Genomic DNA, 16,567 nt, shown 5'->3' on the forward strand with positions numbered 1-16,567 from the left:
AATAGCATAGAAAGGCTTTTACAAAAAATTGTGCAACACTTGAAACATACCATTTACATAATCCCTGAAGCAATTATTACTCCATTAAATCCGATTTGTTTTATTTCACCGGACACCAGACATGGGCTGGAAATAAAAAAAAACTTGTTCTGAAGGCGTCGACCTGGAGAATTGCTTCCAAGAAAGCGTTATGCTAATATTATCGTTTCTGATGGATTCTATCAAGATGTGGCTACACAATCATTAACACGAAACAGCACCATTTTTTTGGGCAACAGTCCGATGAAAACCGGTAGGAAGTTTGAGGTACCCTAGCCGAGCACTGTTTCCAAGTTGGAAAATTATACGATTTCTTTAGCTTTTTTTTAACAATTAATGACGATTCTTTCCGGCCATTTTCATTTGTTCTATCATAAACTTCATAATCCACTTTTTTCATCTAACTTTTTTGAACATACATCGAATGTTCTACAATTTTAATTTTCCTAATCGTAAAGAAAAAAGCTCTGCGTTTTTGACGATTAATGATTGGATTCACCGGTATCACACATAGCTTGTTCCTAGCAAACATTTTTGTGAGTATAATTTTCAACAACTCATAAAAGCACCATTAACCTACCAAACTGGAGGCAATATACAAACATATTTTAAAGTTCTGGCTAAAGCGATAAGAACTATATAAATTGGACGATATTCGACACCTTATTCGTACATACTGGAAGAATGCAAGGGAGTGAAATTTTTTGCTTTCAACGTATGCAATCCCTTGCCAGCGAAAATGTTTAGTTTTGCCATTGGACAATTTTAGTGTGACATTTTATAAGCGTAAAACTAGCAGTTTACTCGAAACAAGAAATTCGCATTTCTTAACATCTAATCAAATCCTATTCAATAAATCGACCACTCAAGATATGTCCATTAAGAAGTGTTTTCGAAAAAAATACAACACGTTGTTTCGTGATACAACATTTGAATGCATGGATGGAAATTGATGAAATTACTACCTAGTAATGTAATGTGTACGTGCACAAAATTTGAAGACAATTTTTCAAGTGGTTTTTAAGAAAGCATCCAATACTAAGGTTTATTGACAAAATTGTTTGGGCAGGATAGAGAAAAATCCAGAAAAGTCTTAGTAGGTGATCCAATAACAGCTGGAAATCAACCAAAGTTTACATAGTAAATCGTTTAAGAAGTCTTAGAGGGCCCGATAGTGAGCTAAAATTTGAATAAAAGTGAAAATTATCGATTCCATGAAGTGAGAGGAATGTGGAAAGTTTATTCAGGCTCAATCCGAAAATATGAATAGAGAAAGTGATAAAAAAGTCAAATTTTTCTGACTATTCGTCTAGCTGACTTAAGCCTGACTTCAATTCTACTAGGTAGAAAAGCTTCCTACCTGTACAATAAACAAAACACAGTGGTCAAATTGTGCGAAAAATATTTGGACTGCTTGTAGGGGAATATTCTCAAATTTTTTGTAATGGACAGCAAAACGAACTCTTTATCGGTCACCTGGCATGATTTCAACCAGAAACTTTTCGTTGAAAAGTCTCGCCTGTGAAAAATTGAATGCCTAGTACTTGAGGAGGCCAACTATCTGTGGAAACTGCAAATTACTCATAACACATTACTTCATAACGATTGATACGATGAATGGCTAAAATACAAAGGAACTGTGTCCTTTACAAAGCTCTTCAATAGGTCCATCAAAGTTTATCCTTTGTTTAAGGGGGGGGTAGGGTCTAACGGGTATAAAAAAAACACCATTTTCACGATTTTTTTCTAGAGCTATCGTTCAAACAAATGTATTCAAATTTTTTGCATTATACAAAGCATTGTTAAAAGAACATTTAGGATTTTTTTCGTAGAAAAATATTGAAAAATGAGCCGGTGACGGAGCACTTTCGAGGATGCCGTTTAGAAAACAGGATTTGCGGTGGACACTGTATCTCAGCACAGAATCATCTGAGGTAAAAAAATCAGAGCAAAATATTTTTAATAGATGTTTTTCTGGACCCCAACGTTTTTATTTAACTTAAAAAAAATTTTATGAAATTTTTGTGGCTGTTTGAAGTGAAAACTACGATTTTTCACGAAAAAATCCGCCATTTTCACCTGTAAAATCTCCCCAAAGTAAAAAAAAAAACAAAAAAGAAAAACGTTGGGGTCTGGTATTTTATATGTAGAAAATATGTTCCAAATTTGAAAAGAATCGGATAAGTAGTTTTCAAATGACGATGTCCACGGACTTTAAAAAAGTGCTTTCGAGAAAAACGCGTTTGAAGTTTCTGCTCTTGCTTTCTTGCAGTATTAGATAGGAGGAGATAAAGGCCTATAATTTCTACAGTTTTGCTCCAATTGACTTGAAAATTTGACACAACATTCTTGAAATGTTTTACAATAAGAAAATAAAAAAATAAAAAAATCGATTTTTTGAAAGTGTTAGACCCTACCCCCCCCCCCCCTTAAGCAGAATCTGAAATCGTGCTATTACACAAAAACGGTGGTGGAGTGATAAAAAGTCAAATATGTTGTTTTTGTGCCGAAGGAGGACTAAAAATTTTAAGTTATTTTAAAAGTCAAGCTTCAAGAAACAGCAAACGTGAACAAAAATATCCTTGACTTGAAAAAAGGTGTTACATAGTATGCATTTGAGATGGCGCACGTGTTGCCCAAGAATTAAAGTCGAAAATATTCTTCATTGGACGCTATCTAAAAAATTACTTGGTAGAACATCACAAAAATTTGCATATGTGAATATTGCATTACTAAGTAGCTTCACTGAAAACTTAACTAATTTACATCCATACATTCAAAAGTTGTTCAAAAAAGAAAGTATTGCATTTCTTTCGGATATACTCCTTATATTCACTTATTGTTCGTTAGTTATCAAGAACTTCAACTTTTTTTACTAAATATCAGATATTTTCGTGCTTCACCCAGCAACTTTTGCAAGTTTTGCCCAATTCTTCATCTGTTTATGGCTTGGTTTTTCAATTTCTCCCTTTGGTTCTACACGAAAAATCTAATTAGGCCGTTGTGTCACACACGGTCAACTCATTTACGCCTATTGGCCCAACACGAATAGAAAAATTAAGATCATTTTGAATAGGTGTAACTTCACTTTCCATCGGAAATGCATCAACAGGAAATTTTGCCCAATTTAATTGTATCAATAATAAGAAAGTTTTCAGTGGGTTTGAGATGATATCGCGTTTATAAAGTGAAGTGCAACCACGTACATCCAGAATGACCGTCAACTCGATTTGTTTACATTTGGCAGTTTCGCCCTCATGAAATGTTACGCTCAAATTCTTTCAAATATACCACCTTATCTTAAGCAAACGAATTGCACTGCTGATCTCAGAGAGAAAATCAAAGCTGGTTGCTCACTTGAAACCCGCATGGGAGAACAAATTGAGCGAAATCATCTTCAGGATCTACAAAAATTGCGGGCTTTTTATCATATCCGATTTAAACCGACTTCAAGCCACAATTTTTACGATCTCTTACTTATTTGTTAGGTAATGCGATTCGCAGTAACGTTGTTAACGAATTGAGCTAATGCGATGCTAAAAGAAAGTAGCCGCGAAGATCATTAAACGGGACACCGGGAGTTTGGTTTTGGGATAACATACCTACCCTTGAGATTGACGTCGATCAATCGAGATGCATTTGCAAGTAAGAGCTGTAAAAGTTGATTTAGCAGTTAAGCTAGAACAAATGATGTGAAACTTCCAAAGCAACTTAGAGTTACTCAATTCCTGCAGGATTAAGGAATTAAAAAATCGTTTTCTTCCGATGGTATTTGAACAGAAAACACCCGTTACGTTACGTTATGTTATGTTATGTTATGTTATGTTATGTTATGTTATGTTATGTTATGTTATGTTATGTTATGTTATGTTATGTTATGTTATGTTATGTTATGTTATGTTATGTTATGTTATGTTATGTTATGTTATGTTATGTTATGTTATGTTATGTTATGTTATGTTATGTTATGTTATGTTATGTTATGTTATGTTATGTTATGTTATGTTATGTTATGTTATGTTATGTTATGTTATGTTATGTTATGTTATGTTATGTTATGTTATGTTATGTTATGTTATGTTATGTTATGTTATGTTATGTTATGTTATGTTATGTTATGTTATGTTATGTTATGTTATGTTATGTTATGTTATGTTATGTTATGTTATGTTATGTTATGTTATGTTATGTTATGTTATGTTATGTTATGTTATGTTATGTTATGTTATGTTATGTTCTGTTATGTTATGTTATGTTATGTTATGTTATGTTATGTTATGTTATGTTATGTTATGTTATGTTATGTTATGTTATGTTATGTTATGTTATGTTATGTTATGTTATGTTATGTTATGTTATGTTATGTTATGTTATGTTATGTTATGTTATGTTATGTTATGTTATGTTATGTTATGTTATGTTATGTTATGTTATGTTATGTTATGTTATGTTATGTTATGTTATGTTATGTTATGTTATGTTATGTTATGTTATGTTATGTTATGTTATGTTATGTTATGTTATGTTATGTTATGTTATGTTATGTTATGTTATGTTATGTTATGTTATGTTATGTTATGTTATGTTATGTTATGTTATGTTATGTTATGTTATGTTATGTTATGTTATGTTATGTTATGTTATGTTATGTTATGTTATGTTATGTTATGTTATGTTATGTTATGTTATGTTATGTTATGTTATGTTATGTTATGTTATGTTATGTTATGTTATGTTATGTTATGTTATGTTATGTTATCTTATGTTATGGGATGCGTGTGTACATTTGTTTGGAATGCAAAACACAGGGTCACACAATTGAACTGCTACATAACATTGAGAGTGATTATTACGAAGCATACAAAACCGAATTCAATGACTCCTGGTCACTTTGTTAAAGATTGGTTCAGCTGTATATATTTATTATTTTGCATATTTGTCAATTTTGTATTCCTTTGTTTTAGGAAAAGTAGGCCTCGAACCTTAAGGTGCTTTGATTGCATAGTTCCAGGCTGTGAAACGGCAGTAAGACATATTTTGTGAGCTATCCATCCGTAATAGTCGTACTACCTGATGAAAATCAACCGAACAACCTGAGAGGTGAAGATCAACCAATTTATGTATCGGGAATAGTTCCACGGCATGTCCTCGAACTGTGGACACGTGCCCATTTCCATTTCAGGAAGAAAATCCTATTTTTGAGTGCAAAAAGCTTTTTTAGGGATAATTTAGAAGTTCTCAAGCATCATCTAGCTGAATCCTGAGATAAAATATCACAAAAACCACTTCTGCGGGCTTTTTAGAACAACACCTAGAGCTACTGCAGCGTGTGGTTGAGCTCAAGGACAAAACAATCGAATTGCACCAATGGATATTGAAAATATCATTAGTTTTAAAGTAAATCTTATTAAACTTGAAAGGAAATGTTCTTGTTTTGAACATATTATCTGTTAGTTCCAATGAAGCACTTCAATTGCCGGACCCTGTATTGGTGAACGAATATGTAGTGTACATACATAAGCACTTTTCATTGCCAGTTTTTTTCATTTTACTTTTAGAGTAAACCACTCGAATCACCCTTCAAATCATTGAAAATGATAAATAAAAGTGATCCGTGATTTTTTTCCAAAAAGATAAAATTGAACTAATCAAAATGATGTTAAAAAATGTTTTCAATTTTTCTGTCTTATTCAAACATACAATTATCGATTAGCGACTACCGCTTTGAATTAAAGATCGCTTTCTGCTACACAGTATACAGTGATTTCATGTAGCGCCGCTAACGTTTCTGTTGAATTTATAAAAAATCTGATTTTGAAAATATAATTATAATTATCAAATAACTCCACCACAATTAATCTATTTCAAATTTCTTCTTTTATTACAGATGTGATTGTGAAGTTCTCCGGAAGATTATTTTTGCCATAACCAAGTAATACCTCATGGTGCCTCCTCGCGATTTTTTGTTATTCATAGTGTAGTGCGCTGACCCATTCGAATATACACATAGTGAAACGAGCCAATTTGATAGTCGAGCAGGTCTCATTATTAGAAAACGAACGCGTTAATTGGCATTATTTCCAAATAAATTAAATCGATAAGTGACAGTGAAAGTGGATAACACCGGAGAGGCAACACCAAGCGGAAACACGCCGCAGGAATGTAAATCCAAAAAGATCATTAGAGCACCATCAGAAGCAGCAGCACATTACCAAAAGCAACAGCAATTGACAGCACCAACAGCAGCGGCAGCAACAGCAACAGCAAACGCAACATCAATCGTCACACGCCCAAAACTTGCAATTGCACGGCTCAAATCGATCGAAACAACTTGCACCACCACAACTACGACGACAACGACCATCGTTCGGAGCGCTGATTTCGAAGGTGAAGAAAGTCGTCGTTCCAGCACAACTGCCACCGAAATCGAAACCGCAAGCTCTTCTTCCAGGCAGCAACTCGTTCCCCGGAAAGGAACATGCACTTTGAAGGTGAAAATATTCCTCATCAAACACCTGTCTAAGCTTGTGGCGTGCAACAAAAAGATGTTCCTACCGGTTAAGTCCAACACGTGAGTAGCATTTTTTTAAAGTATTTTTTTTGTTTACTCTATGTTGTGGGAAAAGTGGGCTACAGGGAGGTTTCTAAATTTCAAGTTTGACTGCACCCCAACCCCTACTACTAATTCATCATTCGAAATAGCAAACTGTATAAAATTTAAATTTTACAACTCCAAGACTACCCAAAAGCTTGTTTAAATACATACAAAACAATATGGGGGAAACGATGAAATGTCGATTGAAAAGTCATAAATTTTTCTGGCAACACTTGAAAATTAATTATTTCAAAAAAAAATTTCTTTAGTTACAAATCGAGCGAACAAATTTTCGTTCGAAAAAAAAAATGAAATCGCGTGAAGTGGTTCTTCTAAATTTAACAAGCTGCCATTTCTCTCTCAATTAATATTATTACTTAGCTCACTCTTAGGGAGATTGCCAATAGCCCCTAGTTGCTGATCAAGCCACGGCAACCGTCTGGGGTGGGCTTCATAAGCCTCTTTTTCTAGGCTAGCTAGAGCACAAGAAACTTTTGAGCTCAAGGTCGGCTCTCGCTGTGAAGGAACTGGTCGGATATTCAAGTAAAAACACGCAAATGATTAAGAATTGTAAAATTGTGATGTATTATAAACTTACTCTTTGTAGAGTGTTCTGGGGTGTGTAACCTTGGGTTGGCTACTGCCCAGCACTACTAAGACTCCCCTTCAGACGAATCAGGGTCGGCTTTTCGCAAATTAAAAAACTACAAGGAAACGCTAGCAAATTCAATTTCGAGCTTCGCTCGCCAACCTTTATTCCGACTTGTCGACAATTTTCTAAATATCCTCTTAGTGACTGTGCAAGACTCTCCTACTTCCTACTCTACTGCTTCGGGCCCTTCTTCTTTGGTTTACCCCTTCTTACACCGTCGGATGTCCCGTGTCTCCTCGTAGTTGTTGACGGAGGTACAATCGTGGCTTAGGTGGGTTCGTGGTGCCGGACTCCGGCACGTTGAGTGGGGCTTACCAAGTGGCCGCTGCAGCTGCCAGGGTTCCTCGGAGGCACACCTGGTAGGCCTTTGTAGGAGTTTGGAGGTCACTTTTATGCTGCTGGGCTGCGTCCGGGATATTCGAGGTCTAAACGCTGGTCCGTTTCACTCTCCACTGAATCACTTGCACTTATTCGACATTTAACGTTACCGCGACGAATCATAGTAATCTTGAACAGTAACTTTCACATGGTTACAGGTTCAGGAGTGTTCTTCAGGGTTGTCCAGGGTGTTCTGCTTCAACTGCTGCTGCTGGTACCGGTCGGCCGTAACGGGTCCACTTCGATGCTGCTTTTCCAAGCGTGGTCATCAACTGACCATTCGAAGCTATGGAACCGGATGGTAGTTGATTTGAAGGGATCAACCAACACCCTCTGGAACCAGATCGAGATGAGTCGGTTTGACGGTTATGGTTGGCCGTCCTCGTGGTGGATGCCAATCTCTCGTTGGTGTTCTGGATGGTGCCCGCAGCGCTTACGCTCCGCAGGCTCCTCGATAGAGCAGCGGAACTCGATGGATTACTGGCTTGTGTTGTTGGGGATTTTCTGCTCTAGTTTTCCATTGTGTTCGTAGGATTGTTTGCCTCTTGGGATGATAATTTGATGAACCCAACTAGCGGATGGACACGGGATGGTCGGGATCCTCTGACCAGTGCTTAGGCTCACCTGCCCTGTTACCACGTGTAACCGGAGTTGGTTGAGTCGCCTTGGTAGGATTCGTTGCCTGGAATCCTCCTGACTCAGGATGGCATTGGCAGAGTAGCGGATTGAAAAGCGGTGATTCACTGGCCCGTTTGCCTCGTGCGAACGGAAGCTCTGTGGAACCCACTTGGCGGGATTCTATGGCCTGATTCTTTAGCCAGAATCTTCAGGCAAAATCTTAAAGGGTCCTGGATGGGAACTATGGTTAGGAAACGTGCTTGTTATGGAATGGTTTATGAACTCACTTGACTTAAATGCTCTCGAAGCTCACTTTAACTTTCCACTCCTAAAATACTTATGTTAACTTTTACTTAACGTTGTTAACTTTGCGCTCAATGCGTGTTTGCGCTTGCGTGGCCACAGGTGGAAAGGAAGTCTTCTTACTCAGTGTCAAGGAGTTGGCAGCATCTTCTTAATCCAATTTCCGTTTCACTTCCCAATGACATTTTGGTACTGTCATTCCCGTTTGTGGAGTTAGCGCTTTCTATGTGTGTGTTTACTAATTTTAAATTTAAACCTGCTGAATGTTTTCCCTGTCACTTTCATTTGAAGTGTCTTATTTATTTATATTTTTATGTAAACCTAGCTGAACCTACTTAATCTCATTTCTTCTGCAAATTTTTTCCCTGTGAAGCTGAGTTCCATCGGAAAATTGTCGATGAACAGCTTCATCGCTTTGAGTGATCGGGAAGAACACTCCAAAATGGCTTGCTCTATGGGGGTTTAACGGGGCAAAATAACCTAAAGGTTACGATATTTTTTCATGAATTTTCAGACTTTTCAACTAACACTCTACAAAATTTGAAGTCTTTACAATGACTGAAAACAAAGATACTGCCATTCCCGTAAAAAAGGAAAATTTGGAATTGCTTCACTAGATTTGCTGTGTCTTTGACAATTTTCATTGAGAAATCTTGAAACTTGGTTCAAAGATGTAAAAATGTCAAATTTATTACCAGGCCAAGTTTCGTCAAAATAGATTAACGCGATCATTTAAATCGCGCCGAGTACAAAATAAGGTTGATTATCGCCCAACAGACGATTTCATTCGTTTATGGACGGATGTTTGTATGGAAAACATCGTAATCCATGTATTCTAGGTTTTTTCTTTCACAAAATCGAAATTATCAAAAAAAGAATGTTGTAAATCGATAGAAACTTCATTCGTGCTTTGTTTAGAAATAGAAAATGTTACAACAGAGTTCAAAATAAGATGATCAGAGTTTCAGAAAGGACCTGCTAAATGTACTGATAATCAAATTTGATACACAATTAAAGCGAGTATTATAATTCGCTCTTGTGCTTGAATATCAGTTCAGTTGGGACAATTTCTATTTCTAAACAACGCAGGATTGAAGTTCCTATGAATTTTACCCGATTTTTTGTGATAAATTTTGATTTTGTGAAAGAAAATAAACCAAGAATACATGGATTACGATGTTTTCCATACAAACATCCGTCCAAAAAGGAATGAAATCGTCTGAGATAATGAATCTCATTTCTACCCGGTAACATTTTTGACGTTAATCGATTTTGACGAAACTTGGCCTGGTACTAGATACACATTTTTACATCATTGAACCTAGTTTCAAGATTTTTCATAAAAAATCCAATCCAATAAGTGGAGACTGATTCAATATAATTTTTTAATCCCTGTTTTGCTTAAGAGATGTGCACAAAATACACACGCACGTACAAATGAAGGGAAAGTCGGCTAAGTCGGACACCCTAATGTAGAATCGCAATAAAAATTCAGATATTGCTATTTTCATCGCAGTTTTCAGATGGACAGTTTAGGTTGTTTGATATCGCATTAACCATTGGAATTAGTAAATTTCCCTAATCAAGACTGTTTTTATAGATATCTAAAACATGCTAGGAAATAACACTTTTAAAAAATGGTCGGATAAAACGGACACTGCTCAGAAAAGGTACATTTTGCCACAAAAATTGCTGTAAAAGTAAATATTTTGTGAGTTAAGTATTTGAAAACGTTTTGAAACCAAAATGGAACCAACAGGTCCGAGTTCTGAAGCGAAATAGTGTGGATACGGAATTCAGTATTTTATAGGCGCTTTCTTCACCGGAGATCCTGTTTTACAGTTTTCATGGCCTGTTTGAAACAGGGAGTGCTTTTCGACCGACAATTGAGCTTGCCAAGGTCTTCTGAAGCATATGGAGGATCAAACCGATGAAAAATTTTAAAATATTTGGAGAAACTTATCTGTTCGTTTTACCCGACCTTGGAGTGTCCGTCTTACCCGCCTTAGCAACTTTTTTTTAAAACGTTCGTTGTCTAAGCCCTTTGACCGAAAGTCACTGATTTTCCTCCAGATGGTTAATAAGAAACCTAAAAAACACTCTACCTTTGAAAACCGTTGAAATATTCGAAAATTTTGCGAGTTATGAACAATTTTATGAGGAGAGAAAATTACATCAAATAATGGATCCTCAAAGTTTTTGTTTGTTTTGTTTACTATTATGGGTCCTTGCATGTTATATATGAACAAATGGTCTCGAAAAAGTTTATTCACTATGGCGAACATATTCCTATCATTAGATTAGATTAGATTAGATTGTAATTCTCGAAATATTGAAAGTGTCCGTCTTACCCGACTTTCCCCAACATATACAGCTCAATAAATCATCGATCTGAATCGATAATTTATGAAATCACCAAACTTTCTAGTAAGAAAGAAAAGAAAATGATCAGTTCGTTTATTTTATTGGAGCCTGATTTACCCTAATTTTTATACTCAAGGTTCCCTGAATTTCTGAAAAAAATGATGGCAACCCTGATAAGTGCCATACAAATAGCCAAAATTTGACGTTTCTCTCGCAAGCCAACCAATTACACGCGTAGGATGAGTTCCTCATTTCTGATTTGTTAATCATCGGACAGAATATTGAAAAGAAATAAATTTGGGATTGGTTTTGAATATCCAATGAAATGATACCATAAGTTGAAGTAGAATTTCGTTATCTGGCGCCATTTTGAAATCCAAGATGGCGGTTTCCGCTTAACTTTGAAATGTTCTAAAGGAGCGGACATGTTACCCCCATAATATTGGTATTGGGTGAAAGAGCTATTTAAACTAGAAAAAAATGAGTTTCTCTATCTGAAGCCATCTTGAAATCCAAGATGGCGGCTCCCGCTGTACTTTAAAATGCTGTGAAAGACTTACATCGCATCAAACTCCCACAATATGGGTATTGGGTGAAAAGGCTAAATGAGTAGAAGTCGAAATTCGCTGTCTGAATCCATCTTGAAATTCACCCAGCGGAAGCCGCTATATTGGATTTCAAGATGGCGTCTGAAAGCAAAATTTGATTTCTTCTAGTTCAACCCTTTCATTCTATACCCACATTGTGGAGGTTTCAAGCGATTATCAATAATAAACAGGTTAAAAAAGAAAAGCCGAAGCTGCCATCTTGGATTTTAAGATAGCGTCACAATACCAAATCGATTTCTTTTTGTATAGCCTTTTCCCCCAATGCCCATATTATGGGGGTTTCAAGCTATTATAAGTAATATTCTACAAATTTGAAAATAAAAGATTTCAAGATGGTGTTAGGAAGCAAAAGTTCGACTTGTACTCGTTTAGCCCGTTCAACTTATACCCATATTCATTTTCATAGAACGTACTTGATCTCTAAAAAATCTCAGTTCTTCAGTATATTGGAATGATGATTAAGATGCTTTGAATCTGTGCTTCTGGTCATATCACTAATCACTAATCGTACTTCCACAGCCAGAACTTATGTCTGAGTCCCAAAGAATAATAAAAGTGAGTTACTATTCTTCTTGTCTTTGTTCATGTTTTTTATCATTTTAACATAAAAACATTAAAGTGATGAAAAACATAAAATGGTTGGGCCTACCATGGAGCAGAGAACGCAGAGACATCTGGAACAGGAACAGAAGAAACGTGGACCACCAGTACCATACGTTTCAAAGGGGCATTATCGTTGGAAGCATGCTAAGAAAAATGCTCCTTGATGGAAAAAAACACGCGTTCTTTGAAGTAACTCCACAAATCACAGGGGTTCCTCTTCAGTGGCTGGAAATGATCCATTTTGTACAACGAAATCACAAAACCTAAGAATAAATGCATTCTGTAGAAGTAAATATGATGATTTTAAAATTCTAAGATTTTTTATTTTCATTCAATTGTTTTGGATTTCGATGTACGATCATTTCTGATCATCGACCAAGGATAAAGCGCCTTTACTCGCTCTTGAAAATAAAAAAGAAAATAGGAAAATATCAAAAGAACATAAAACCCTTCGAGGTCTGTTACGAGCTCGAAAGGTTTTTTTTTTTGAAAATTAACCCTTATAATAGAAATAAATAAACATGAATAATAATCTCCAAATTTAAAACTTTAAAATGGATCAATTGTATCCTGGTCACCAAAGCTAAAAATTTAACTTCTTGGAAGAATGTTTCACACAAACAAACAATCGATAAAAATGAAACATATATTATAACACACTCAACCATGAATGGACAAAATTCTGAAAATTGCTGAGCCAGAAATTTCAGGAATCGATTCCCTTCAGTCGATCACATTTTGAATCTGTGCTTCTGGTCATATTGACTCGAACAGCTTTGAAGGGTTAAGTGTCACAGAGCATACCGCCAGAATTGACGCTAGAAAGCCTCAATTCGTTTAGCTTTTTCTGGTAAAATAAGCACCAAACTGCTGGTGCATATTCAAAAATCTAGCGAACTATACAAGGCTATTAAGGCAGTACACGTTTTTCAATTCTTTGGTGAAGTGAAATAAGAAGCCAATACTTCTAGAAGCTTTATCAACCATATAGTTCGTGTGAGTCTTATACTCCAACCGTTGGTCCAGGATAACACTGATATCGTTGATGTGGTAAACCAGAAAGAATCATTTGTTTCTAAAAAGCTGGAGAAAAATTGTCTATGTCTGGACAGCAAAATTTAAAGTATCTCAGAGGACCAACATATTTTCGATTTTGAATCTTTATCTTCTGCTAACCATTTGAGGGTGATAGAGAGATGGAAAAATGAAAGTAGTTTCAAACTCAAATCATGTTTAATTTTGAATATTTTCTTGCCGGTCATAGACAAATCGCATTTTATTTATTAAATTTTCCGAATATTTCGTTTGAACTGTAGTCAAAAGATAACCAACCAAAGCAACGATGGCGTTTATGTGCAATTCACATTTTACAAGCCAGAAAAACTGGCCACAATTCAAGTGCAAAGATTTGGTTATTCTATCCGCACTACCAGGCAAAAACCTTCGATGCCTATCATTGGGTTATTTTACAGATTGGATGACCATAATTCAAACACCATTGGTGGTATGAATAAGAAAATAGCAATTGCTTCGATAGCTTTTACTTAGCTCGAACTTTGGAATGGCAAAATTTGTAAGCATTTGCTCAACTAGATATGAAAAAGCAGAGTAGAACATTTACTTTCAACCAGCTCCGGATAAAAAATATGCATACCATTAGGAGTATTTGACTCACAAAACTGCTCGAAAATAGCAAAAGCAATTACTAGAGCTTTATTCATATCAGCCCATATCAGACTGCTATTTACTTTATTTCCATAGTTTTAACACAGCTTGATATGCGTTTTCATTTCTACCTGAAAACAAATGGTCGAAACAAGAATATAACCATTTTTCGTGACTATATTTAAACCGCCATAAAACGAGCTGCATAACAAAATTCAATAATAAAACAATAATAAAACTTCCTAATGCTAGTTGGTTTAATCTGTGTTACCTGGGTTAAATCATTATTAATGCGTTTTCAAAAAATCAAGGCCATAGAAAAGTTCCCCCTATATGGTCTTAGTGAAACTTCCTGTTTCTTTGAATAGATCTAAATTCTACTTAAGATAAAAGTGTACATCTTTCAAGGATCTTACGAATGCTAACACTATTAGCCCACAAAAAGAGTTCTATGTATGTATGCCTTGACCGAGACTCGATCTCATGACCTCTGGATTAAAAGACTTAAACGTTTTCCTCTAGGCTACGGTCATCGGCAGCGACTTTGATTTTCATCCTGTACCTGGCTCCCTGATTCTGATCCTTGCTGCTGAATTCTGGATGCTGATTCTGATTCAAAAGAAGGACATATTAAAACATGCAATTGTTTTATAGATCCTTAATCTTATACAAAACCACACAATTTATTTCACAACAAAAGTAAATGCAATCAAAACATTGAATCTGGTTTCTGTAAATCCCGAAGAGAGAATAAAAATTACTAAAATCGGCCCCTGAAACTTTTCACATGTTTTCCACTTTCATATACCTCGTATAATGAAATTGGAAAACTAAACCGAATAAAAAACCATACCATTTTGGCGTGCTATCTCGTGCCCAGAAGTCCGACTGTCTAGCCGGGAAATTATGCCTCATGAATCACAATTTCACAACTTACTTTACACCCAGTGTCGCTAGGCAAGTGGCGGGCAAGTTCAAGTGGAACACAAAAAAAAAACTCAGGATGAAACATGGTAACACGGTCAAAGCTGCACTATAAACATACGAGTGTGTTTTCTCAATAGGTAGTTAAAACAATTTTTTTTCCGAAAATTTTATGTTCTGGAGACCTTTTATTTCCTGATGGTTTTTTCCTAATCATAAGAAACTTTGTGAAAAATAAAGAAATTTCAAGCCTCAACGACCTATGGAAAAATCATTCGAGAAATGAAAAACTTGCAAACGGGGTGGAAAAATGTTCACCCACTTTTTCTACATACCTACACATACGCAAACACGATGATGCAGTCTCTTATGAAGATTTATCAGCCGGGCGCTCAGATAGGATTTTTCAAGTGCTTTCTCCCTGTCTGAGTGTGTGCTTGTCGTGTCAGGGATCTGAAAAACATAAGACCTGTGTGAATTTATGTTCCTGCACGGATACGGGATTCGAACCTCGCTTTGTGGATTTATTGTTTTTATCCCGAGATTTTTGCTCCAAGTATAACATAACGTTGATTGACGATGAAGTGGAAATGTTATGGACATTTTCTTGTGATACTTATTGGATTGTATTCAGGACAGCAAAGTACGAGTAGGATGTTTTAAGAATCTGAAACAAGTTAAAAATGAGTATTTAAGAAATTTTGATTACTTCACAAAGTTTTACCAAAAGGAAACTGGATAACGATAGGGTGTATTTGAAAACAACTCCAACTTTCACTGCCGAAGCTCGTTTGATGCTTTATTGGGAAAGAAAATTGAATTAATTGCTACTGGATCTCACAAAAAAGAAATAATTGCTACCCACCAGGTTAGAAAAAACAGGAACGCCTTTGAAGTAGCACAGTTGAATTTGGTGTAATTACAAACCATTGCTTGTTGGGCTAGTTGTTCGCTCTGAAAAAAATTGTGGAATTGCGTGACGATTTGTTTAAGAAGGAATAAAAAGTAACTGAAACAAACATAGTTGTTAAAAATATTAAAAAAAAATTATAACAAATGTTTTGTTTTGTGTTTCAAATAATAGGAAGCGTTCAACGTTCTATTACTAAAATATTCATATTTACCCACTTATACAAAAGAAAAAAATCTCAGAAAGACTACACAGCGCTTCTTTATTCGTTCTTCTAGCAGTCGATGCTTGGGCCTGAAATTTTATTTTTCTAAATAGGGAACTACTTCATCGGCACCAGCCATGGCGTTAATTACTAATGTCCCAGACCACCAGAAGTCTTATCTTTTTTTAAAGATTATATCGTATAGAATGTTATATAAATTCATTTTCGTATATCTGCACCTACAATGTGCGGCCTATGCATATTTTTTATCGTATTTAAATGCATTGCATGATTTTATTACGAAAATCCGTATATCTGCACCTACAATGTGCGGCCCATGCCTTTTCTTTATCGTATTTATATACATTGCATGATTTTATTACGACGATACAATCCAAATCAAGAATATGTGTGCTAATGTACCTATATGGCCTCCAAAATGATACGTATATACTGGTTTTGCTACATTATATACGATATGTTTACACGTATATTTGCACGTATATTTGGGATGCAAATTCGAAATACCCACCAAATGGTTATCTGGGTGAAATTGACTAATGTGAATAACAGCTCGTAATCTGAGACACTGATTCGGACCACACCCCAGAGACAGAACATCCAACAGACACTTGGTTCTTCATATGAGTGTAAGTAGCGACAAACCCGAAGCAATCGACCATGTGCGCGCTCGGCTAAAATC

General features: G+C 35.7%; 1 protein-coding gene across 3 annotated transcripts in view; it reads left to right on the forward strand.

Annotated features, from left to right (window-relative positions):
• Nucleotides 1-16,567, forward strand: part of LOC129744449 (kelch-like protein 17) — a 170,431-nt gene that overhangs the window by 72,757 nt on the left and 81,107 nt on the right. For all 3 annotated transcript variants that reach the window (XM_055736969.1, XM_055736970.1, XM_055736971.1), the window contains exon 2: nucleotides 5,927-6,610. In XM_055736969.1, the coding sequence (XP_055592944.1) occupies nucleotides 6,585-6,610 (26 nt within the window). In that variant the 5' untranslated portion in view covers nucleotides 5,927-6,584. The remainder of the gene's footprint in view (nucleotides 1-5,926; nucleotides 6,611-16,567) is intronic.

This window comes from Uranotaenia lowii, chromosome 2 (assembly GCF_029784155.1).
Source record: "Uranotaenia lowii strain MFRU-FL chromosome 2, ASM2978415v1, whole genome shotgun sequence".
NCBI classification, from domain to species: Eukaryota; Metazoa; Arthropoda; class Insecta; order Diptera; family Culicidae; genus Uranotaenia; species Uranotaenia lowii.